The following is a 27,532-nucleotide window of genomic DNA, read 5'->3' as shown; positions in this document are numbered from 1 at the left end:
TATTAATTTAATCATATTTTAATAACATATGGTCTTCAAAAAAAAAAAAAAAAAGCTCTCTCTTTTCAAAATGTAATTACTACTGTATTAAACACTCTGCAAACTGTTGTGGTTGATTGCTTGGTGATGTGCTGCAAAATTTTGTAAAAAAGGGGAACAAAAAAAAAAATAAAATAAAATAAAAAAGGATAAAAAAAAAGGAAGATAAACATACGGGACGAGATCCTAATAGGATGTGATATATGTATGTATACGTATATATATAAAAAGGACGTGGGGGGGGGTTGATACATTTATGAATATTTATTGTTTTCATTTTACTTAATGATGATAGGTGAAAAATTAACAAAACTGAAATAGTTTGCGTTTGACAATTCCAGAGACTTTTGATTTTCCATCATGGTATCCTGAATGCTTTTGTCCTTTTAGGAAATGTACATAGGGGAAATGATCAGATGTATGTATACATTATGCATACGTTATGTGTACGTTATGCGCACGTCATGCATACATAATGTGCACTGCTCGAAGGAAGCATTAAGCAAACACTCCCCTGCACATACACAATTACAACATACTCTTCAGTATAACTTTTTTTTTTTTTTTTTTTTTTTTTTTTTGATTATTATTACAAAAACGAATTCCGTTTTGCTGTTTGGCTGCCATATTTTAATGTATTTGTCGATGCCACTTGTAGCCAAAGAAGACCCTTCAGGGTGTACCTAAGAAAAAAAAAAAAAAATTCCAATTTAACAATAAATGTGATATTCACAATAAATAAGATAAAATGAGCAGAGCTAAATAATAATAATATTAAGAAAGTACATATATCGAAAATGCGCACATGTGCAACATATTTTATGAAAAAACATATTTTGTCTTTTAATTCTTTCAGTGCTCAAAAACATACTTGAACACAGTTTACATGGTTTTCATGCCCCTTTAAAACGTTTAATAATCTCCCTTTAAAAAAAATAAAAAAAGTTCAAATGTATAAAAGAATGAACGACAGTACGAATGTGAGAATATACGAATGCACACATGTAATATAATATGCATAACAAAATATGTTAAAAAATTATTATTCATTTTTGTATTCTTTTATTTATAACATAATTTATAACAATATATATACAAAAAATGAAAAAAAAAAAAAATTACCATCTCTTATTCTCCATACGTATACTTCACAGTTGTCACTTGCGGCTAATATAACATTGTCATTCCAAAAGGCCACCTCTTTTATGTCTGTTCCGTTGTTGCAGTGTCCGACGAATCTAACAAAACGAGTTGGGGGAAAGACGTGTGCATTATATATGTGCACGCATGTAATATGCGCATATCTATCTATACACATACGTATATATACATATATGTACGTATATATATATATATATATATATATATATATATATATACACGAAACACATGTAAGTGCACAAAGATGTGCAAATTAACTGCGGTCTCGTAAAAACCAACAACGTTTTGCCATTTTTTTTTTCTTTTTTCTTTTTCTTGCTCAATTTCACCTTTTACAACTTCCCTGAGGAACCCAGAAGGGATCTTCAATTTTTTCTATATAATTACGAATTTTTTTTTTTTTTTTTTTTCAAAAACGTAAATATTTTGGCAAGTACTAATATCTTTGTAGTCAACTGCATTGTAAAGATGATCATAGAACTGGTTCTCAAAAGAAGAGGATGTATTATCAGTTGATAAAGAAGAATAACTATAATCAGATGAGCTATCTTTGAAATCTAAAATGGCATGATTTCTAAGTAATGAAATTTTTTGTTTATGCATATAATTCATTTCGTCTGATGAATATAAATCAACTTCATCCTTATCGTCTAATTCTGATGTATTAATTTCGTTTATTATTTTATTTGAATCGTATATAATACACTGCGATTTTTTTTTTTTTCTTCCCTTTTCATTAAAAAATTTGTTTGATCTCTTTTCTAATAAATGCCTTATACGCTCCCCTATCCTCCTTTTATTCCTTAAGTTATCTTTTAATAAGCAGTCATCACGTAATAAGGATGTTTTTGAATTGTCTGAGGATGACGAGGATGAAGATGATGATGAGGATATAGATGATGGTAAGGATGATGATGGCGATGTACCCTTGAAATTGCTTTCTCTTTCTTTCTCTCTTTTTTTTTCTCTTGTTTTATTTTTTTTTTTTCTTTTCCTATTCTTCATTTTGTTAGTATTTCTTATACTATGTATTTTGCTCCGAGTCTTTTCTATGGGCATGGAGTTTGGGTCATCATAATTCTCAAGGATTGAAGAAATGTTTCCACTCGCACTACTGTCATTTGCATTACTACCATTTGTATTACTACCATTTGTATTACTTGCATTTGTATTACTGCTATTTGTATCACTGCTATTTGTATTACTGCTATTCGTATTACTTCTATTTGAATTAACACCATTTGTATTACTGCTACTTGTACTGCTGTCATAATACGTTCTTTTTATTTTCTTCTTCTTGTCATCTTTTTTCGTTCGAGTTTCTCTTCTCTTTGAATTCATCATGCATTTAAAATCTAGTTCCTTCCCAATCTTGTAGTCCTTATGTTTGTATGGATTCATTTCCTTCGACTTTTTTTTTTTTTTTTTATTTGATTTGCTGCTTTTGCTAGATGAGTAGGTGCATTCTCCATTATGTTCATTACGCCTTTCTCCGCGTCTTCCTTCGCTTTTTACTTTTGTGCTCCCTATTTCCACACTTCTTCCTTCCCCGCTCTTTCTCTTTTCTTTCTTCAAAGGATATGGTTTATCTACACTCTTATCGTAGTTCATACCCTTAATCATACTTCTTCCTGTGTTACTCCTAGAATAGACCTTATTCTCCCCTTTGTCATTGTTTACATTGATAACGCGTGTGCAGGTATGATCATCACCTCTAATAGCATTATGAGGGTGATCATAATTTTCCTCGGTATTATTATTAGCAGATGTAATTATGTTATTCGAAATGGTATTACTATTTCTGTTGATGTTACTATTATCATTTATAAGTCTAGTATTTAGAATAAGGTTATTATTTCCTAGTCTAAAATAGCTAATATTAAAATCCCCTATGATCCCATGAGTAAGGTATGGGGTTCTATAATTCAAATTGGTAGCTTCTCTTGTATTTTCTTCATTCAGTTGTTCATCACTTCTAATCTGTGTATTCTCGTTTTGGTTATGTTCGTTATTGCCTCCATTAATATCATTACTCTGATGGCTGTTATTATATGCCTGCGCTGAATCAACAGATACATTATTTTCAAGTGCTGCTACATTCGTATTTGCATTTTGTGCAGAAGTACTAAATGGCAAACTACTATACGTAGATCGGTATAATTCTAACCGTATTATATTCCCTTTTTTTTTTTTTTTTTTATATGACCTTTCTAAAATGTAATCTATATCTTTTTTTATGTCTTCTTTTCTCACGTTGTCTTTACTTTTCCAAGATTCCCTTGAATGGGAGTTCAATGTGGATGAAACAGAAGAGGAAGAGGAGGAATCAGATGCAGAGTAAGACGAAGCAGATGAAGAAGAGGTATGCTTTTCGTCTAATTTTTTTTTTAAAAATATATTTTTTCTCTTTTTTTTCATTCTTTCATTTTTCCTTATATTATTAGTATTAGATGTTCCTTTTATTGTTTTTTTCCTCCCTTTATCTCGTTCCTCCTGCTGCGTTTGCCGATCTAAGCGGTTTTCTCGATCTGCTTCTTCTCTTCTTTCTTGTTTCTCCTTTTCCTCACCCTTCTGTTGTGTCTCTATATTTTGCACTTCCTTTTCGATAACTACCTCTTGATAATATGGTGCAAATACACTCTTCCCGTAATTCTGCACACCCTCATTTTGATTCTTGTTAATTTTTAAATTTTGGTTATTTGATAAAATCATTTCATTCGGACTATCATCATCATTATCTATCGGGTATTTCTTTTCATCCTTCACATTTATATTATCCACATTTGAGTTACTAAAATTCAAATGATCTTCATTTGAGTTGCCATTATTCATATTATCACCATTTGAGCTACCATCATCATGTTTACTTTTACTACTACATTCTTCATACCCTGAAAAGTTAGTACACTTCTCAACATTTCCCCCTATATTGCCAATTAACTTATCGCTTCTATCATTTTTTGTCATCTTATTTATATACCCTTTTTTTTTTTGTTGTTGATGTTGCTGTTTTTTTTTATCTGTTTGATAACAATTCCTTAAAATTTCATTTTCTTTAATCATATTTAAATTACATTTACTTTCTCTTTTCTTATAAAAAATGTATTCATAATTTCTATTTAATTTTTTTAATTTTCGCTTATATTTTTTTTCATAATTTTTATCTTTTAATATTTTTTCCTTTATTTTGAGTTTGTATACCTTTTCTACCATTGCCAGATAGTAGTATCGTGGCCATCCATTCCAAGACGTTATAGAATTTCTATAACAAAAGCTCACATAAAAAAATAAAAAAAAAGGATACGAGTTAACAATTTTATTTTGCAAATAGTGAGATACCTGATTTATTAAATGAAGGTACTTCTTTCTGTTTTTTCCCCCCTTTGAATCCCATTTAATGTCTCCTTTTGTATCCTCCTTTTTATGCCCTAGTTTTCTTCTAATAATTTTACTCTTTTTGGAAAATTCTCCCTTGCTATTTCTGCTTCTTGTATCACTGCCATTATTGCTGCTACTTCTACCTCTACTGCTATTCCCACTTCTCTTACATAATATGTCCTTCAATTTTTCACTGAATGTTTTTCCAGCCCTTTTTTTGGAACTATCAGATTGAAAAATAGATACACTTTCCTCATTAGATACTTTTTGTGAATTCCCTAAATTGAATACCTCCTTTTTTTCATGTTCATTCGTAAATTTTTCTTTCCTTCCATCTACGTATTCATGTTTTTCATGTCTTTCCTCTCGTACGTGCTCTTCTGCTTCGGCTTCTACTTTCGCTTCTACGTCTGCCTCTACTTCTGCATCTACATCTGCCTCTACTTCTGCATCTACATTTGCCTCTACTTCTGCATCTACATCTGCCTCTACTTCTGCATCTACATCTGCCTCTACTTCTGCATCTACATCTGCTTCTACTTCTGCATCTACATCTGCCTCTACTTCTATGTCTACCTCTACTCCTGTTTCTGCTTCTACTCCCTCTTCCACATGCCTGCATTTCTTTTTCTTCTTCTTTTTTTTCCTCGTTTCGCTCAAGCAACTATAAAAGTTATTCGAGTTAGACTCAATGAATTGTTCATGTTTTCTTTTCTTCTCATCAAGGTTATTTTCAAGTATATTTTTTTCCTCCGTAAAATGTTTCCTACTGCTACTATTTTTATTTAATGGATATACTAATTTCATATGTTCATTATCAATCTTTTCATTTGCGTATTCAATTTTTTCTATTTCACTTACGTCGCTATGTGCGTCTTGATTTTTTAAAGAATTATTAAGATTATTACTTGAGTTTACATTGAAAAGAAAATCATTTTGCTCATCTGTACCTTTTTCCTTTTGTCTCTTATATGGGGGGTTATTTTCATCCCCTTTCTTTTCATCCAAATGGTGTTCACTTATTTTATTCCCCTCTTTGTCGCATTCCTCACTTTTACACCTTTCACCAGTACTCTTAGAGGCAACAATATAACTGTCGTCGTCGTTCTCCCCTTCACTTTGAAGCTTTCTTCTACGAAATTGTTCATCTTTGCTTCTGTCTATGCTTCTTCCTTTGCTTCTGCCTATGCTTCTTCCTTTGCTTCTGCCTATGCTTCTTCCTTTGCTTCTTCCTTTGCTTCTGCCTATGCTTCTATCTTTGCTTATGCCTCTACTTCTGCTTCTGCTTTTAACTTTCCCCACTTCCCGCGCTTCCTCCCCTTCCAGTGCTTCTTTTTTTTTGTTTTTTTTCCTCCCAGTGCTTACGCATGTTTCCCTTATCGAGCTCACCTTATCCTTGTACAATTCATACAGTTTCCTTTTAATTTTTTTTTTTAAATAAAAGAATTCAATAACACCTTTATACTGTTTGCATGCCGATAAGGTAATTCTATATGCATTTATTAATTTTTTATTAATAATATTCGCTTGAATTCTTCTATATATAGCTTTATAATAAGATGGGTCCAACTTTAAAGCTTCTAACGCATATTGTTCAGCTAAGTATGCATCATTTTTCGCTTTTCTTTGTATTAATGTAATGGCCAAATTGCAGTAAATAACTTTTTTTATATCTTTGTTTTCTACTAAATTTAAACATTCATTGTATAAATATTCTGCTTCAAAATATTGCTTTTTTTCGTAGGCTTCTCCAGCTAACTTTTCTATGTTTTTTATTGATGATAGTTCTTGTAAATAACTATGGTGTTCTTCCAAAGGGGTTTTACCATTACCATTTTTGGAATTATTATTATTATTATTATTTCTATTATTATTATTTCTATTATTATTATTTCTATTATTATTATTTCTATTATTATTATTTCTATTATCATTGTTACCATTATCACTATTACCATTACCATTATAACCATTACTATAATTACCATTACTATAATTACCATTATTATGGTTACTGAGATTACTGCTAATATTAATATTATTACTACTTCTATTATTAATGCTATTATTGCTTCTAATATTACTATTATTATTATTGCTGCAACATTTTTCCTCATAATACGGAGGAAATAAAATATCATACTTTTTTGTATAATCAAAAGTGCATTTATTGTCTACAATATTGTAACTTAGACATCTTTCTTCTTCCTTATTTAAAAAATTAAATAAATACACATGCTCATTATTATATGTTACACCCAAATATTTTCCATCATTAGACCAAGCTAAATGTGTACAAAACAGAGATATTTGATTTAGTTTTTTTTCATCTTCCTCATCATAATAGTTCCATAAATGCTTGGGGTAATATGTATCAGATGGAATACTATTCTTTATATTCATTTTTTTATTTCTTTTACATAACTTTAACATTCTTCTGTCGTATACTCTTATCAGCATGTCATTTGAACAAACCCCGATGTAATTGTTATACAGGGGATTTACCGCGATTGCTTTCAACTTCGGAAAAAAAAAAAAAAAATTATACTAAATTACACGATATTACATTGCAATATATTATATTACAGTATATTATATTACTATATATTATATAACGATATATTATATTACGATATATTATATTAATATATATTATATTACGATAAATTATATTAATATATATTATATTAAAATATATTATATTAATATATATTATATTAAAATATATTATATTAAAATATATTACACTGCAATATATTACATTACAACGCACTGAAGTATGTTATATTATGATGGCGAAATAAACGAACGAACGAAGACAAATTATGTAGAACATAAGAATAATCATATAAAAATGCGTATTACCTCTCTCTGAAAATCTAGGTTCATATATTTGTATTCATTCATTGCTCTAATAACATGATATCTATTTTTCAAAAAGTAATTAAATTTGTTCATTTTTTTATTTGTATTGTTCGGAGTATATCGATGAATCTTATTCTCACTAGGGACATTATTGTAATTTATTACAACCTGAAAAAATAAAATGAATATAATGCAATTATGTGTATCCACAGGGAAGGGGTTACAATATATACATACATATGCACATATGCCCAAATTTATATTCACTTGTATGTAATATATAATTCGTTTTTCATGTAATTCTGATGTGGGGGGCATATGCTTATGCATACATATATATATGTATTATACATTTTTACAATCAGGGGGGGTACATCTATGTTTCTCTCTAGTATCAAATTGCCTCACGGTGCCTAAAAAAAAAAAGATTAGAGTACAATAAAATAAATATTGGAGCACACATAAGTATATATACATATGTAAGCCCACATATATATTTGCATGTACACATATTAGATAAAGAAAGAGTATTTTGTGTAATACCATCTTCTGAACATGACCAATACACAAATTTGTTATGTTTTGGTATTGTAGCTATATGCTTTACGCGGTCGGAATGGCATTTATGAACATCTCTGAAATAGTGGAAAAATAGGTATATGAAGAATGTGCATTTACATATATTTTTATACGTTATAATTTTAAAGCTTATTTTATCTTAATACATGTTAATTTATTTTAATATAATTTTTTTTTTATTTTTTTTTTATTTTTTTTTATTTTTTTTTATTTTTTTATTTTAACTTTTTAATTTTTATTTTTTAATTTTTATTTTTTTTTACTTATAAGAAGAATTATATATATTATGAACACGAACTTGCCTATCCATAGAACCAGTTACAATAAAATCATTATCAATATAACTTAAACCAAAAATGTTATAAAAGTGACCAGTGTCTATGGTATGTTTTGGCTTGTTCTTATATTTATATGAATTCACATTCCATATCAGAACTCTTTTATCATCACTAGCTGATGCTAATAAATAATTATCGTCATTCCATTTAAGTCTATTAACACATCCTTCGTGACCTGTTAAATGATAAACCAGTTACACCTTTGCATAAACGCGCACTAAAATACACACACGGTAGATACATATATATGTGTGCATATGTGTGTATATATATGTACGTAAAACATCCTTAATATATAAATCTTCATAGCACATGTAAAACACATGAAATATGTGTAGCCCTACGTACGTACTTATGTATGTATGTACGTATATATATATACATATATATATACATTTTTTTTTTTTTTTTTTTTTTGGCTGTTTTTTGGAGTTTTTACCTGACAAGGTCAGGGTGTTTTGAAGTCTACTAATAAATTTTTCATTTGACTGGATATTTTTATTTATATAATTAAAATGTTGCTTATCGTATTTTAGTTTTCTCACACTATTGTATATATTATCATCTTGATAAGGATTGTAATTCATTTTTTTATTTATATCTACTTAATTTGGTGTTTCAAAAATAAAAAAAAGGAAAGATTTTGTTAAAAAAAATATGTTAAAATAAAATGACTTCAAGATTTGGAATTGTTCATAATATATGTGTATATATATATATATATATATATATATATAATAAATACTATATCTTCATAAGATCTATTATTTATAAATGTTTTGCCTTTTTTTTTTCTTTTTTTCCCCTAAGAAACAGTATATTTATAATACACATATAAAAATATACTATACGTACATATGTATGGATATATGTATATAATATATATATATTTATATATTTATCATTTTATAGACTTTTATGTACAATTAACACATTTTTTTTTTTATTTTGATATTGTAACCTTTTTTTTGAAAAAAAAAGGAAAAATAAAAGAGAATATACTATAGATTGCATTTACAATATTTTTAAAATAGCACAAATTAAAGAATAAGTAAAAATTAAAATTAATTTTCTAATGGACAAAGAAAAAAAAAAAAAAAAAAAAAGCCAGAAGAAAAAGGGAAAATAATAATATACCTTCACGTATAGTGTTATATATACACATGCACGTACATATATGCATACATACATACATAAATGCAAACATACATACATGAATACAATATATATAGATATAATGTTAGTTATTAGGTTGCTATAGTAGGAAGTTACAAATATTTTAAAATGTGTATATTACGGTCAAATAATGTACACAGTTATAAATCTTCGTAGCGAATTTAAGAAAAAACGCTACTCTGACTATTTCATTTAAAATATTTTACTATATATCTTAATTTTTTATATCCTTATACGTATGTATATACATATATACATATACATATATATATATATGCATACATTCACGTATGTGCCAAAAATTAACAAAATGAGTTTAATAAAATAAAAAAAGAAGCCCAAAAAAAAATTAAAAATGAGTCACAAGAAAAAATCAGCACTAACAAAATACCATGGCAAATTGTACAGAGGACATTAATTTGCGGTTTGGTCAAAATTAAGAAAAAATGTTGAAAACAATGAACACAGAGAAATTTTAATTTTCAGTTATTTCATTTAATATAAAGGTCATTCGTGTATATATAAATATTTATATACGCATACATATATACACAGAAATATATATACACAGAAATATATATACACAGAAATATATATACACAGAAATATATATACATATAAATATATATATATGACGTACGTACATGCATAAGCACGTATATATGTTCTTTGAACGTATAGTATGAGCATGCAGCACGTTTTTTAATTATGGTGATAAACATAATAACTTAAGTACATGTGTTCACTTTAAGAGGAAACTTTTGATTTTATGGAATATATAGGTTGTATATTTTTCTTTATTTTAACTTTTCTTACGCCTTTCTTTAATTTAACATTATAACGGGATCTTTTAAAAGATAGCGCAAATTTATTGTAATTACATAAATGTTTTCTTTTTTTTTTTTTTTTTTATGTTCCCTTCTTTAAACCTCCTTATAAATGTTTCTGTAAATTTGTTTTATCATTTTTACAAGACCTCTTCATTATTATCATAAATTTATACTTGAATAATTCTAAAAGGTACTTCAAAGACAAAAGATATTTACTTATGTACATTAACCGCTACGTAATAATTTCATAAAGAACACTAAAAAAATAAAATAAAGTAAGTCATGTTTAGTTTTTCCTTTTATTACTTAAGTGTAAACAAAACTATTAATGTTTATTTTATACTTTAAGGGAATATTATATATGGCACCATATAATACGTTTGCATTAAATTAAAAATGGAGGGCACTCTTTTTTAGCTCAGTAATAATTAGAAATTAAAAAAAAAAAAAAGAAAGAATGAAATAAAGAAATAAAGGATAGGAAATTACAAATATATGGAAAAAACAAACAGACTTGTCTTATTTTAATTTGGAAGGAAAAAAAGTCCCTATTTTTTACTACATATTCCTAGTTAATTTTTTTTTTTTTTTTTTTTTTTTTTTTTGTTAATCTAAGATAACTTTAAAACTATAAAAAAGAAATATGAAGTCGAATATATTTCTTCGACTGCTAATTAAAAATGTGAGCAATGCATAAGTGGGCACATAACGAAGGATTTATATAAAATATAAATAAAGCTTCAGCTAAAAATATACAATAAATGGTATTTATGTGCATTTTTGAATTCCCCTTATGATGTAAAATGTTGTCTAATACTTCCAAAAAATACAAAAAAGAATTATTTACATATATATATATATATATATATAGGAGCATCATTTGCAATATTTACACATGATCAAATTAATTTCCTTTTTTTCCATTTACCTATTTTATGAATTCACATATTCGTAAAAATAAAAAACAAATAATCAGTACAGTGGCAAAAGGACAATTAAACTGGAACCCACATATCGTATATGTGTATATGTATACGTATAAGAACAATATATACATATACATATACATATACGCGTAAATATATATGTAAATCTTTGTACATGCATATACGCTTATGTGCGTATACAAAACTTGGCCATTTTTCAGCCTATTTAAGTATCACGTTAAGGTAATTCAATGGGAATAAAATAAATAAAAAGAGGCTATTAAATTTGTGCCGCAAAAAATTAGAAATAGAAGCTGCATAAAATTACAGGCCTTCATAATTTACAAATGTGCGCTAACTCGTCGAACAGTATATGTATACATAATACGTATATCTGTAATATATATATAAATACGTAATAAGTTATATCGAAAGAAAAACACGAACCCCAAAAAAAAAAAAGAAAAAAAAAAGAAAAAAAAAAGGCATTATTTGACTATAAAAACAAAAATGAATTTAGAAAATTTTACACTTTTTAAGAAATGGGCCGTTATTTTTTGCTTAAATGTTAATACTGACACTGACACTAATACTAACAATATTAATATTAATATTAATTTTTTTTGTTTTTCCTTTTTATTTCCTTCTAGGAGTAATTCACCTAGTGCAACATAAATTTTTGTTTTAATTTGAAGAAAAAATTATAATTATCTAGTGGAACATAATGGAAGATTTAGGTATAATTATTTACATTTTGTGTAGTATATACATTTACTCTCTTTTTTTTTTCCGCTTCGGCGATTATATATATGAAGGGTAAAATTAAGTAGGTGTTGTTATAATTTAAGAGAAACCACATTTAAAGAAAAAAGGAAAATTAAAAAAAAAAGTAAAAGAAAAAAAAAAAAAAAAAATATATGTATATATATATATATATATATATATATACAAGAAGTGTATACGTTATAAATTTATCCATACATATTCTGTTTATATAGTTCTAAATGTGTGAGCATCCCAATCTACGCGCATAATACGCATAGTCATATGCGTTCATGTTAATATATATATAAATGTGCATAAGATGAAGCTCAACATAGTTTAAAATGAGCAAGATGAAAAGGCAAACGAATGAGTGAATCATGTTAAAAAAGATTCCTTTTAAAAAAAGGCTCTTCAAAAATATTTCAATAAAAATCGCTCTAAAGAAGTCTGTTTTGAAGTTTGCTTTTCCTTCTTTTTCGTTTTTTTTTTTTTTTTTTTTAAAAATTATTTCCAAATTTTTTTAAGATTTTAACATGCCGCAGGAGAGTATTGCAGAAAGGGAAAATAATAGGAAGAGGAAAAAAAAAAAATCAAGAAATATTAAGTATAATGGTGTTATAAAAATCGAAGAAAAAAAAACAAACAAAAAATTACGAATTATGTGCACTTTTTTTTTTTTTTTTTTTTTTTTTTTAAATGTACATTAAATGGACATGTTTCTCTTTTCCTCTATCAATAATGTGATAGTGTAATGTGAGTTGGAGAGGGTGCACACGTATATTGTATAATTTTGTATTTATATATGTATGTATGTATTTACGCCCCATGTGTGCATTTTTGCAGAGAACAAAAAGAAGGGGAAATCGAAGAGATGCGAGGAAGAAGACAAGCAGTTGTACAAGGATCAAGTAGAAGAAATTTTAGCGCTTAATCATATTTACTTCCCGATATATGTAGAAAATGCTGGGTAAGGAAAAGGAGAACAACAGAGGGTTTTTTTTCCTAACCATGCATATTTTTCCCTACTGTGCATATTTTTCACACCGTGCTTGTTCTTTTCATTGTACACTTTGTATCCCTGGATATTTCTTCATGTTCTTCTGCCTCTTCCCCCTTACAGACACGTGAAAGAAGGCGATCTACCGAAGGAATTGATGAGAAAGGAGGAATTTATAAAAAAGAACAAGGAGTTGTGTTCGAGTGTACTTATTGATATGAATGATGAAATAAATTTAAATAATTGCTTAAAGTTTTGTATCTTTTTTAATTATGACACATCTTTTCCAAAATATAAAGTGCTGTTTTGTTGTGATAATAAATACCCTTATTCGTATCCAAATATAACCATATATACAAATAATGCACTAAGTGAGCAACAAACAAATTATATCAGTTCAAATATAAAAATGATATGCGCAAAAAATTATGGACGAATTACTTTATTTGATGTATGTATTTTTTTAAATGAATATTTAAATATAAGGTTAAGTGATGGTTTTAAGAGCCTATGGGAAGAAATGAATCATAGACTAGATGATAGTTTAAATTCTAAGGAGGGTGAACACTCAAGCAATGATAATACGCGTGAATGTGCTAATAATAAAGATGCATTGTTTGGTGTTCATTACGTACAAGAGGGGAATACTCAAAGGTTAGACGGTGTGGAAGATGGAAACGGTACGGGTAACGAGGGTAACACAGACTATGAGGATGATATAGACCATATAGACGATTTGCACAATGTGCACGGTACATGCTATACTGCAGATACAACATATGGTAACATAAACATCAACAAGAATAGTAGCAATTGTAGTGTTATACGTATTATTAATTCTCGTACAGAAGAGAACTATATTTTGAACATGCACAATTTTAGTAGTATCTCAGGTTTTTGCTCTTTAAACAGTCATATTGGAAGTGATAACTTGAATGGTAGAAAAAGAATAAAACGTGAAAAGAGAGTAATAGTTAACGGTGATAATGAGAAGAAAAAAAAGGAACAAGAGGAATTAAATTTGAATGAACTTCCCAAAATTTACCCTGAACAAAGTTTAATAATAAAAAAACATTCATACAATAATATTAAAAATTTTCATATAATTAAAAAAGTACCTATTAGTTATTACAAAAATATGCTTATAGGAAAACATATTGTAGATACTAATTTATATGTTATTTATACATATGTAACTTTAAATCTTTTTCATTTTTTAACTTTTTTTTTGAACCATATTTTATTTTGTAGTAGGGGGTATAACCTATTTTGTAACATTTTAAACGATAAAAAAAAAAAAGGAAAAAATAACAAAAAAAAAAATGAACAACTTTTGCAAGATTTTATAAATGATATATTATATAATACTTATAGTGATAAGAGTAAATACAAAATAATTGATTTCTCATCTATTAATTATTTTTGTAATGAGTACCAATATTATGCTAAAAAAAAATGTATTCTGAACATTGCAAGAAATGAAAAAAGTTTATTTCAAATTCTGAATGACTTAGATTTTGCTCGTTTAAAAAAGATCATTAATCATTACAAGATAATTCAGAAAATGAATTTAAAAAGAATTCTTAGGGAGCTAGCCAGATTATCAAAAATTCAACACAAATATTTAGCTAGGTATCATATATCATGGATACAAAAAGAAGAAGAGGCTCTTCTAAATGAGGAAATAATTGAACAGGGAAACATGCACAAAATTATAGAGTTAATGAAGATTCTAATTTTATGCAGGGCTTCAGAGAAGTCCGATCTTGTAGAAGAGCAGACACGAGTTGTATCTTCCTCTTTTAGTGGTTCTACCAAGAAAATGGAGGAGCCAGTGCAGCAGATTAGCAGTGTTAGAAGCGGTGGTAGAAGCGGTGGTAGAAGTGGTAGTAGAAGTGGTAGTAGAAGTGGTAGTGGATCTAGCAGCGTCTGCAACGGTGAAGGCAAGAGAAAAGGTAAACGGCGGGGGAAAAAGCGTAAAGACAAAAAGGGAAGTGCACACAGGAGCACACGCACACCAAAAGGAAACGAAAACAATTTAAACGATGCTCATTCGTTACATGGTAGTGGTAACTGGGACCATTTTAGACACGATAAGAATTCTACTACAAACGAACAGAAGGTGCGTAGATTAGCAGGGGGAAAGCAAAATGAATCTTCTACATATCATGCTAAGGAAAATGAAAGTAGAGAAGAATATGACAAGAGATACGACAAAATTTTAAGCAAAAGAAAAGGAATTTTGCCTTTTTTAAAAAAAGGGAACACAAAACATTATAATTATGAAAATAGCAATTATTCCTCTGAGGATATGGAAAAAGTGAAATATATTGAAAATTTGCTAAAGAAAAAAGAAAAGAAATATAAAGTATTATATGTACCATGCGAATATTGCAAAGGACAAATACTGGAAAAAGAAATTGAGAGAAATTTTTTTCAAAATAATAAGTATCTTATATGGAATGTGTTTAGACAAATTTTAGAATCCGTAAGTTATTTACATAGGCGAAATATATATGTCAAAAATTTGAATACGCAAAATATGTACTTAGATAATGATGAGTATGGGGCACATATCAAAATTGTAAATTATAGTGTGTGTGATATGATTGATTACATTTACTTTTATCAATACTCGTATAACCATAGAGGGTCCTCTTACTTTTCCAGTATGATGAAAGAGCTTTATAATAGTCTGGAAATTGCCAGTGATAGTGACAAAAGGGAAGACAAGGTTGATGCGCAGTTTGGAATGGACAAAGGTAAGGAGGGGCAGTCAAAGGAAGGGTGTGAGAGTTCCTCTGAACATGCGGGAGAGAGAAGCAGAAGGAGGGAAAAAGATAACACGGGTCATGGTGGAAAGGTCAAAAAAAGGAATTGGCGTTTTTTTGAAAATTACTGGAAAACTTATGCAAAAAAAAAATTAATGGATGATGATAGGAATCATAATAGTAGTACAAGTGACAAACCAAAAGAATACGAAGAATTTTACATGTATTCTTATAATCAATATTTTTATAGTAGTTTGAATAAGAAAAAATATGATTATGAGGAGCTGGATATGTTCTCCCTAGGACTAGTGCTATACGAATTATTGCACGAACCATTCAAAACAAATAAAGAGAAATTACAGCATATAAAAAATATGATTGACACAAAATCCTTTTTGGATAATTTTACCATATATGTAGATAATAACGCATTAAAAGTTTTAAAGTATATTTTTATTAACACCATTAATTATCAAACTGGTGAGAGCATAGAAACGTTAAAATATTCAAACATACCAAATATACCAAGCGTAGCAAATAAATCAGGCGTACCAAATATGTCAAATGTTAGTCTCGAAATTGAGGGTATGGACCCAGAACAGTTGGAAGAACAAAATGGTAAGAACAAAAAAAGTATTAGTAAGAAAAGGAATATGATTGTTTATAATTATAGAAAAGAAATTGTAAAATGTAACGATAGATTTAATATGATGCGAAAATATAAAAAAGAGGATTCTGAAATATTCTTAGAGAATACTGAAGATATTAAATTATTTCTAAAAGATAAATTAGATTCAAAATGTGCTAAAAGGAGGTCTGATCGTACAGCAGAATGGGACACATCGAATGAATATTTAGATAACTTAAAAAATGCATCTAATTTTGTGAAACAGCAAAATACAAATAAACCAAATAATTCTTATTTAAGAAATTCTAGTGCTACACAGGTTAAAAATAATTTAGTCAATAATAATAGAAGAGGAAGTGTAAAGGAAAGGGACTTCTTTGCAAGTGATGACGATTATGGTGTAAATGAAAATAATAATAAGGGCGTCTTTTCCCTTCCTCCGAGCAATAACATTAAAAATGATCATTGTACGGGAAACATGGATTTTAGAAATGTGCATAATGTGAAAAGGAGGCATAATGGTAATGCTACACATGTTGGTAGAACTGACAAGCGTAAACTTAACAATTGCAGCAATGGGAGGGCCATGCTAAATAATGGAATGAAGAGTGGTACAAGGGGCGGCCAAAATAATGGAAAAACTAGCGGCCTGTCCAGTGGTATAAAGAGTTTTCCCCCAAACGGTGGAACACTCGCCGGTGGCATAGCAAACAAAGTGGGAACGACCGTTAGAACTAGTAATGTCAAACATGAAAACATCAATACTAATAATATCAGTGGTATCGATGAAACCATGAGAGTACACAAAATAACAGCAGAGTGTTTGCTGAAGTGTCCGTTAATACCTATAGTAATACAGAGAGATTTATTTAAAAATTTTTTACAAAAATTAAAAATTAATTCTTCTATCGAATGCACAAATATTTTGAATGTTTTATTGTATAGTAATAATATATCGAAGGCTCTACCTTTTGACAGAAACAGTAATACATACCTTTATATGAACACATGTACATATGAATATGATGTTATTAATAGTTATATATTTGAATATTTCCATGTGGTTTTATCGAAGAAATATTCTTCTTATAACCAGCCTCTCGTTTTTCAATTATTAACAGAAAAAACTAAATTAAATTATGATAACACAACTGACAATAATGTTTTGCAAAAATTGCCCATCAAATTTATAAATAAAATGCATGTACTTAGAAACAAAACAGGGAAGGAAAATAATAAGATGGATTGTTCAAATTATGAAAAATTAAAAATTAGGAAAATGATTTTTAATGATAATTATGAAATATTATCAAAAAATGTAATTTTAAAAAAAAAAAAAAATGATCAAGGTGTTAGGTACTCTCTGGATTCCCTATTTAGGAGGGGCTCTTCTAAATTGAAAAAATTTAAGGGAAGGTACGAGCACAAGAGGGGAATCCCTCAGGAAGTAGCTTCAAATGGGCAAGTAAAGGACAGTGGAGATACAAGCGGCACGGATGAATGTGGAAGAGGTTTATCAAAAAAGAAAAATGGTGGTCATAAGGAGGAGCTCAGAGAAGGAAGAGGCATCATCGATAACGTACATTTGCGAGAGAATGCAATTAACAATAATTTGTCTACAGATAGCAAAAGGAGCTTGAAAAATATAAAAAAAGCAAAACAGTCAAATGAGGATGTATTAAATAATAAGGATTTATTATTAGAAACGAAAAACGCAGTAGGGGAAGAGAAACGTTGTAATATATTAAATAGATTTAACCAGAGAATTACTTTTATTGATAAAAATAATAAACTATTGTATATGCCATTTTGCCTTACAGAAGCATATGTGAATTTAATTCCACATTATATGTATAATAAAAATGTAACAAGCTCTTTTTCCTTTTTTCAAAATTATTTTTTGAAGAATGATAAAGAGAAAATTATACAGAGAGAAAATAGTATTATATATAATAATGTAATGACAGTTGATGATAAAAAGAAAATATACTTCACCATTCATGGATGTAATAATAAATATAGTAATAATGTCAACAATGATAATGAATATACAGAAGTAAATATTTCTCTTTGTATATATCAGCTAATTACCTTATACAATATATTGGATATATTTAACAAATTTGAAGGTTATTTGAAAAAGTTAATTATTAAATGGTCCCTTACAGATCTTCTTATATATGTAATCAAAGACATATTTGCACTAGAAAATGATGAAAAAACGTATTATATATATAACCAATTTCAAGATAAAAATATGAATTTTAAGAGTTTAAAAAAATTGCTTTATTTTATGGATGTTAATTGTGAAGAGAACATTTTAGAAATTCTCTACTCAGCAATATTCGAAGATAAAGATAATATAAACGACAGACTGAGAAATATTTGCAAAATATACTATATGATAAATCATAAAAATAAAAAATTTATAAAGTATATAATATCAACTATCATTTATTTAAATAACCTTTTTAATTATTTTAATAACGCTAAACATTTATTTGTTTGGGATTTTTTTATGAACAAATATCAACAAATATTTGCATTCTCTCTGGTCTTTAATATCTATTCTCAAGCAGATGAACAAAATTTATTATCCTTTGGCGGTGTATCAACTGATGTCTTTTCCAACCCAGAACAAATTTCATCCAAAACCATTTATAACTTTGTCTTTGAGATTTTTGTAGACTCCATTTCGAAGATTATGTTTCAAGTGCGCACTTTAAATTTTTACATATGCAAAATGCCAAGCATCAAACGATGGAATATTTGTGTGTGTGCAGCTAGCTTTTTTTTTTTTTTTTTTTTTTTTTGTGTTTCAATGTACCAGACTTGTTCATGCAATTTGTGCATTCACCCAAGTGTACATAGATGTTCACCTATATAACTGTAAGTATATGTATGTACATACCCCGCATGTACGTACACATATGAGTATACATATTTTTCCCTTCCTTTCAGGAGGTAAGAAGGAACAATTATTCCGACATGCCCATCGACTTTCACTCGCCGAGTGTTGTTATTACGACCAAGGCCCACAAGTTGCTGGTATACGCTTTTTCCTTGTACAACAACTTGATTCAGAAGAACATTCGGGTACGTGAAATGCGCAAAATAATGAATCATTGACACTTGCGCATTTTGTTTTGCTATGTTTTGTTTAGTTTTGCTATGTTTTGTTTAGTTTTGCTTTGTTTTTGTTTTTTTTTCATTTTCCCCCATTTTTATGTCTCATTAGTCTGTTAATTTTTTTTATGTTCTCTCATTCATTATTTCATTCATTCTCTCACTTGTTAATTTATTTGTTTTTTCATTTTTCATTTTTCATTTTTCATTTTACATTTTTCATTTTACATTTTTCATTTTTCATTTTACATTTTTCATTTTTCATTTTTCATTTTACATTTTACATTTTACATTTTTCATTGTCCCCATCTCGCTTCCAACAGTGCGAATGCAAAATAACGCCGGTCATTGAAACGTTCAAATTTGAGCAAGGCCTCTTGAGGTACAACAACATAAACATCCATGTGCAGATAAACCAAAGGATGAACTCAAGCACATCCATAAATATAGAAGACTATGAAGACACGGTGGAGAATATAACATCAAATGTTATTAGTGAGGGCCACATGAACATTATATACAGTACTCATATATTAAGATTAAATATCAAAAAGAATTTTGAAAATGAATCCTCCTTAATAAATTATATAAAACAGTTTTATGCCAAAAAGTGACAATTTGTATTCGTACATTAAGCTTTTTTTTTAGTGTCTCTTTTTTTATTATATAATATAATAAAATATTATAATATACGGTATTTTATTATATTATACGGTATTTTATTATATTATACGGTATTTTATTATATTATACAGTATTTTATTATATTATACAGTATTTTATTATATTATACAGTATTTTATTATATTATACAGTATTTTATTATATTATACAGTATTTTATTATATTATACAGTATTTTATTATATTATACAGTATTTTATTATATTATACAGTATTTTATTATATTATACAGTATTTTTGTATGTTAATATATTTTTTTTTTTTTTTGTGATACCCGAATGTTTAAATGCGCTTGTTTGAATATTTATAAAATTCATCCTGCACTAATAACATTATATAATTAACTAATTTGCGCTTTTGCGTATGGCATCTTATTATACCTATTATAAAATTGAACTTTTTTTGTGCGCACTCTCTTGGTAGAAATATTTTTTCAAGGGCTCTTTTTTTTTCTCGGTGCGCCATGCGGACATATGCATATATATATATATATATATATGTATATATATATACATATACATATACATATACATACATATGTATGTATACATAACGCTTGCGTACTGCAATTGCGTATATACACATATGCGCTCTCCCTTTTTTATTTTTTTTTTTTGTAATATCGCATCATATATCGTATTTGCTTATTTTACACTTTTTTTCATTTTCGAATATTCGGCATTCTACTCAAAAGTGATTAAGCCTGGAATAAAAATTTGAAGTGCACAATTAAACATAAAACAAAATAAAAATAAAAATAAAATTTATTATACAATGAAAAATTAGTAAGTATATAAAAAAACTGTAAAAATCGTAAAATAGAAAAATAAAAGAGGAGAGCACCAAATGAATACGAATAAGTTTTAAAGAGATTAGCGTACCCCTTTTCCTCTTAAAATTATGAACAGGGTACTTTTTGTGGGTTACCTTTTATTATGCGGTTTTCCTATTTATGTATCCAACTTTTATATAGATAAAGTACCATACATTAGTAAATCTTATAAATATATCTCATTTTACCGAAAAAAAAAGAAAAAAAACAATCTTTTTGTACAAGCACTTGTTTAAAATGCAGCTTTATATGTGTAAAAACTGCGAATGGAAGATTTACTATGCAGTAGACAACTTGATATATAATCAAAGAAATGAACTTTTGCGTTAATATATTGTTGCTTATATTTACGTATGTACAATGTGTGTACATGTGTGCATGTGTGTGTATGTTTGTGTATGTTTGTGCATATCGAGAGGACTGGTCATCATACGTTAAAGAGAAATGCAAAATTCATAATTCTGCTAGTCCAAAAAATGATAACTTTGTTTTACTGCATTATTCCCTTTCATGTTACATAAATTTGCCACATTTTACCATAATTTAATTTATTTCATTATATTATAACCTTAATTAATTAATTATTTATTTTTTTTTTCCGAAAGAAAAAAGACTTTATAAAAAGAGCGGCAGAAAAAAAAAAGGATATTTTTAAAAGGAATGTCTTTCACTTATTTATAAAAAAAGAAGAGAATGAGTTTTTTGAGAACAAGAATCTTATACGCATTGAGTTTCGACCCGGAGTGGGGGGAGAAGAAGCCTTGTCGTGGTCAAGGGATTTGTTAAAAGTGATGAGAAAAGAAGAAATATTCGTATATGTGCACACACATATATGCATGTATACGTACATGTACATATGCATATATATGCATACATGTATATATGTGTACGCATTATGATCATTTTTAAATTTGAGCTATGTAAAACCTACGTAAAGTTATTTGCCCTTTTTTTTGTTTGTTATGTTTCCGTTTATGTATATGTGTATGCATATTAGTATGAATATTAGCATGCATATTAGTATGTATATTAACATGCATATTAGTATGTATATTAGCATGCATATTAGTATGTATATTAACATGCATATTAGTATGTATATTAACATGCATATTAGTATGTATATTAACATGCATATTAGTATGTATATTAACATACATATTAGTATGAATATTAGCATGCATATTAGTATTTATATTAACATGCATATTAGTAAGTTTATTTTAATTTATTTTACTTTTATTTTGCTTCCCACTCGTAAGACATATAAAACTTTTGCAGAAAAGTACAACTGCACAGTTAAAAAAGTTCAAGTAAAAAAAAAAAAAAAAAGAAAAAAAAGGAATATTTCAATCTAGTACATTATAATTTACAATACTAACGTTTTTAAAGTAAAAACTTTTGTACACTTATGTGGCTCGTTCTAAATTATATTCCTTCTTTTTAGGACATTAGCGAATCTTTAGTGGTTAGTTCAAATGATAACATAAATATAAATAAATGCGGAAAGGAAATTAATATAAGCCTGTTCGATCTTTTCAAAAATGAAGGAGGAGTTCACCAAGTTAAGAGGATACCGAAAAATGAGTCAAAGGCAAGCAAAGAATAACGAAAAGTAGCAAAAAAAAAAAAAAAAAAAAAAAAAAAAATTGCACGAATGTTCATTTATATTTCAATTATTATTTTTATTTTAAAAGGCTAAAATTCACTCGTCAACTGCTACAATTGCAATTTTTTTACACAAACATAATGAAAGCAAGAACAAAATTAATTCGAAAGATATGAAAGTTACTACATTCAGGTCGAGTAAACCAGGGGGACAAAATGTCAACAAGGTAAGCTTACCAAAAAAAAAAAAAAAAAAAAAAAAAAAAAAAAAAAAAAAAAAAAAGGAAGCAAATAACGGAGTAAATGTAAATATACCCTAAGTGTAATTTCTGCGTATAATTTTCTTTCCGTTTTTTTCATAGATTGAATCAGGTGTCCGAATTTTGCATAAGCCTACCGGGATACAATCTGAATGCCAAGAGGAAAGGTCATAAAAAGAAAGTAGATACTTTTCTAAGTTTTTTGAAAAGACAAAAAAAAAATGACAATTTCAGTGTTTATCTTTTTATTTTTGACTTTTTTTTTCTACTCTTTGTAGGACCCAAGAGTTAAACAAAAGAATTGCCATGAAAAGATTAATTCTTAAAATACAAGAACAGAAAATTAAGGATAGCATAAATTTGCTTCAAAATGAAAGATCTAAATTGGTAATTTTTTTTTTTTTTGTATTTATTTTGCAATTTAGCTAACTGGTATGCACAAATGTTAAGGGAAATATTTTGGTGAGTCATCTATCAAATTTTTTTTTTTTTTTCCCCAAACTGTCTGTTATAGGTAAAAGAAAGCAATAGAAGCAACAGAATAAGAACATACAACTTTTTCAGAGGGTATATAACGGATCATGTAACAAAAAGAAAGTTGGAGTTAATGTACTTTGAAAGGGCTAGACTGGAATATTTGTTGAATATATAATTTTGGGTTAGTTATAAGTAAGGCTTATTATTTTAAGCTGAGGAATAAAAACAGAAAAATGAGTGTCATCATATATGTATGTACATATGTATGCATGTGTGTGCATGTATGATCATGTAAGTACATACATGTGCACATATATTTATGCTCTCAAACATACACACATGAGTGGGATGATGCTAAATGGGGGTAAAATGCAGAGCATAAAAACTGTCAAAAATTTTTAAACATGAAGTATAGAATAAATAAAAATTTTCTATTTTTATTTGTATAAACTAGGTAATAATGCATTACTTAGAAAATACATCATAAAAAGGAACGCAATCATGTAATGCAGTTTGGATAAGAGATGAACGGGGAATTGCACACGTGTGTAAATAAATAAATAAATATATGTATATATATATATATATATATGTATATGTATATGTATATGTATATGTACACATAAACGTGCCCAAATATGAGCAGTAATGCCCAATCCACTACATATACAGGAGTTATATCGTTACAGCTCTGCCGTTAACTCGGAGGAGTTTTATTTTGCCATAATTACAAATAAAGCGCCTATTAGCTTAACGTCATAAAAAAAAAAAAAATTAAAAAAATTGACGAGATTACCAAATATGCAAAAAATACAAAGTATGCGCTAAGAACACAAAATATACGAAGAGTGCGCAAAATACAATTTGAAAAAAAAACGAAAAAAAAAAAAAAAAAAAAATCATACGATTTACGTACGTCCAATTAATTACCTATATAAATGTATAACAACAGAGATATGTGTTGAAATGTGTTTGAAAGAAAAAACTACATCAAGGAACACTTATTTTTTATGACAGAATTGAGGCTTTTTTTTTTTTTTTTTTCCTCAGCAATTTCTTTTGTACATGTTATAACTTTTCCTATTTTTAATGGTTCCCAAAATTTCTTTTGAGCATATTTTGAATGATAGAAATAATCAACTGAAACATCACGACCTGCTTTATTTAAAATACAATTATTACCACCTGGGTGATGATTTAGAATTGTTGTTACGTCATAAACGTTTTGATTTGCAACAACCCAACAATCATTTACTTGACAATGCCTTTTTATTTCACATTCTGTAAAATATTCTTTATATTTTATGTAGTTATAATATGTAAAAAAATTTTTTTCATTTTCACCTTCCGAATTTGTTGTACTCTTACTTCTACTGATAAGAGCATTTAGTGCATTATATTTATCGTCCTTAGTGTTGATATTATTATTTGTGTTTTCTTCTTCTGTGCTTAAAATTAAATGCTTGTAATTTTTATCATTACCTTGGGGAGTTGAGTGATATGTTTTTTTACTACCTTTTGTTAATGTCTTATCAACTCTTTCTTTACCTTCTCCCCCATCCCCTTTGCTCATTTGTTCTTCCATTTTCTGATGACGAATGGACAGTAAGATTTCACGAGCCTTTTTTTTCAATTGCATAGCTAATTTCATTTCATTTTGACAAATTCTTAAATTGTGTTTTTTATATTTTTTATACTTTCTGTATAAACTTTTTCTTTTTATTTTGCACTTTTTACATATCATAGAAAAACATACATCCTCACAATAGTTACATGCATTACAGTTTTTGTTATTATCATCTTTACTTGAAGGGAAAAAAATGGGGAGTGAAAAATCATTTTTACTTATGCCTTCGTATGTACATAAGTTGTTACTATTTTCCTTTTCGAATATGTTTTCCGTCTTTTCTGCCTTTCCCCCTCGTTCTTCAGCTTTTCCAGAATTTTCATAATTTTGATATTTTTTATATTTTTTACAATTTTCACAATTTTCCAATATTTTTTTTATTTTACTTTCTATATCTATTACATGGTCTTTTTCTATGTTTATGCAATTTAATTTTCCTAATAAACTTCCATCATTTTCTTTTCCCTGCGCACACGTATCCATGATTGCTTCACCCCTTACACATTGTACGTCTGTTGTCGTTCCTGCTGCTGCTTCTTCACTTTCCTCCTCAGAATCTTCATTCTGTTCCATTTTGAAACAAATATATTCTAAGGTGTATGAAGTTGAGTGTATTTTATTCTATCTTAATTTATCTTATTTTATCTTATTTTATCTTATTCTATCTTATTCTATCTTATTTTATCTTATTTTATCTTATTTTATCTTATTTTATCTTATTCTATCTTATTCTATCTTATTTTATCTTATTTTATCTTATTTTATATTATTTTATCTTATTCTATCTTATTCTATCTTATTCTATCTTATTTTATCTTATTCTATCTTATTCTATCTTATTTCATCTCTTATATCATCCTATTTCATCTTATTTTACCTTATTTTATCTAATTTTTATGTTTATGTTATTTTATGTTCCTTTATTTATTTATTTTTTTTATTTATTGGTTGGCTGAATTGTTTTTTTTTTTTTTTTTTTTTTAATCATTTTTTATTTTAGCTTAGTCTCACGATTTGCCATATAAATCATTATTTTTCTTTCACAAAACAGTCGTTTCCTTTTAGCACATAGTATATAAAAAAGGCAATTACATGACTTCACCTTCTTTTCCTATGGGAAGTTTTTGCTGTAATATTAGCACAATTTTTCATATACACACCTCCTCCGTATATATAAAGTTTTTAATTATATTTTTCTATATATCGGGGTCTATGCATTTTAAAAAAAGAAAAAAAAAAGAACTTTCTTTAGGATTTAAATTTTATGTAGTAAAAGAACTGGTACATATATTATTTTATACGTTCAATGGCTTATTCGCTTATTTTTTTTTTTTTTTGTTCATTAGTATATTAGCTCGTTCGTTTGCACATACTTATTTGTTCGTTTGCACATACTTATTTGTTCGTTTGCACATACTTATTTGTTCGTTTGCACATACTTATTTGTTCGTTTGCACATACTTATTTGTTCGTTTGCACATACTTATTTGTTCGTTTGCACATATACTTATTTCTTCGTTTCTTCGCTCCTTTACTTCTTCACTTCTTCGCTCCTTTACTTCTTCACTTCTTCACTTCTTCACTTCTTCATTTTTTCAATTTTTCATTTATTCATTTCTTCTTTTCTATTCTTTTATTTATTACTTTTTTTCTTTTTTTTTTTTCAAAATACATTTTCATTTACTTCGTGTGTTGTAAAAAAAATTGGAAATGAGTGAACGATATAAATTTATTCGCAAAAAAGCCAGGTGAAATTTAAAAAAAAAAAAAAAAGTAAAAGTAAAAGAAAAAGTAAAAGAAAAAATAAAAGAAAAAATAAAGAAAAAATAAAAGAAAAAATAAAGAAAAAGTAAAAGTAAAAGAAAAAATAAAGAAAAAGTAAAAGAAAAAATAAAGAAAAAATAAAATAAAAAAGAAGAGACAATGTGAATTTTAAGCACAAATAAGATTAAAATAGAACGACCTCCCCTGAAATGTTTAAAAATGTCCTCACGCATGTACAAATATATATATATATATATATACCCGTTTATGTGCAATTTCAAGTACGCATGTTTTTATGTTCATATACATAGCACAGGAACGAAAAGAAAAAGCATTCACGTTCAGCTCCAAGCATTTTTTCTCTTTCTCAAAAGAAAAGAAAATTAGGTTCACACTTAGAACTTATTGTATATCCAATTTTACCGTATCTAATATTTTCCTTAACCATATTGCTTACTATTTTATTCCATCGCTTGAAAAAACATAATTATTAAAGAAGCTACAAAATTATAACCACTTGTGCTTTAACTAAATTTATATATGTTGTTCATACTTTTCTAAAGTGTTTTACGGAATGAGGAAAAAAAATATAATTAAATTTAAAGCTGTTCTTACATGAGTATATACATAAATATATATATACATATATGTATACATATGAGTACGGTTATCCATCTGAACTTAAACTTTTTAGTGTTCATT

General features: G+C 27.5%; 4 protein-coding genes across 4 annotated transcripts; 2 read left to right on the top strand and 2 right to left on the bottom strand.

Annotated features, from left to right (window-relative positions):
- Positions 1–79: 79 nt before the first annotated feature.
- MKS88_004954 (WD and tetratricopeptide repeats protein 1) lies at positions 80–8,947 on the bottom strand (the record flags this gene model as incomplete). Its single annotated transcript, XM_067218171.1, has 12 exons — positions 80–131; positions 322–422; positions 633–722; positions 911–963; positions 1,162–1,277; positions 1,459–1,529; positions 1,618–7,098; positions 7,444–7,611; positions 7,795–7,856; positions 7,987–8,078; positions 8,286–8,535; positions 8,800–8,947. The coding sequence occupies 12 exons, from the start codon at positions 8,945–8,947 to the stop codon at positions 80–82; spliced, it is 6,684 nt and encodes a 2,227-aa protein (XP_067071331.1).
- Positions 8,948–12,590: 3,643 nt separating this feature from the next.
- On the top strand, positions 12,591–20,193 carry MKS88_004953 (protein kinase; the record flags this gene model as incomplete). The annotated part of the gene is made up of 5 exons (XM_067218170.1): positions 12,591–12,669; positions 12,901–13,024; positions 13,178–19,166; positions 19,415–19,549; positions 19,903–20,193. 5 exons carry the CDS (start codon positions 12,591–12,593, stop codon positions 20,191–20,193), a joined length of 6,618 nt encoding a protein of 2,205 aa, XP_067071330.1.
- Positions 20,194–21,162: 969 nt separating this feature from the next.
- On the top strand, positions 21,163–23,614 carry MKS88_004952 (peptide chain release factor 1; the record flags this gene model as incomplete). Its single annotated transcript, XM_067218169.1, has 8 exons — positions 21,163–21,240; positions 21,700–21,906; positions 22,357–22,407; positions 22,542–22,658; positions 22,792–22,929; positions 23,065–23,129; positions 23,241–23,349; positions 23,477–23,614. The coding sequence occupies 8 exons, from the start codon at positions 21,163–21,165 to the stop codon at positions 23,612–23,614; spliced, it is 903 nt and encodes a 300-aa protein (XP_067071329.1).
- An 810-nt stretch (positions 23,615–24,424) lies between these two features.
- Positions 24,425–25,639, bottom strand: MKS88_004951 (heme/steroid binding domain containing protein; the record flags this gene model as incomplete). The annotated part of the gene is made up of 1 exon (XM_067218167.1): positions 24,425–25,639. One exon carries the CDS (start codon positions 25,637–25,639, stop codon positions 24,425–24,427), a length of 1,215 nt encoding a protein of 404 aa, XP_067071328.1.
- Between the last annotated feature and the right edge of the window lie 1,893 nt (positions 25,640–27,532).

Source organism: Plasmodium brasilianum, chromosome 13, assembly GCF_023973825.1.
Source record: "Plasmodium brasilianum strain Bolivian I chromosome 13, whole genome shotgun sequence".
NCBI classification, from domain to species: domain Eukaryota; phylum Apicomplexa; class Aconoidasida; order Haemosporida; family Plasmodiidae; genus Plasmodium; species Plasmodium brasilianum.
The sequence above is the reverse complement of the archived record's forward strand: the minus strand, read 5'-3'. Positions and strand labels throughout refer to the sequence as shown.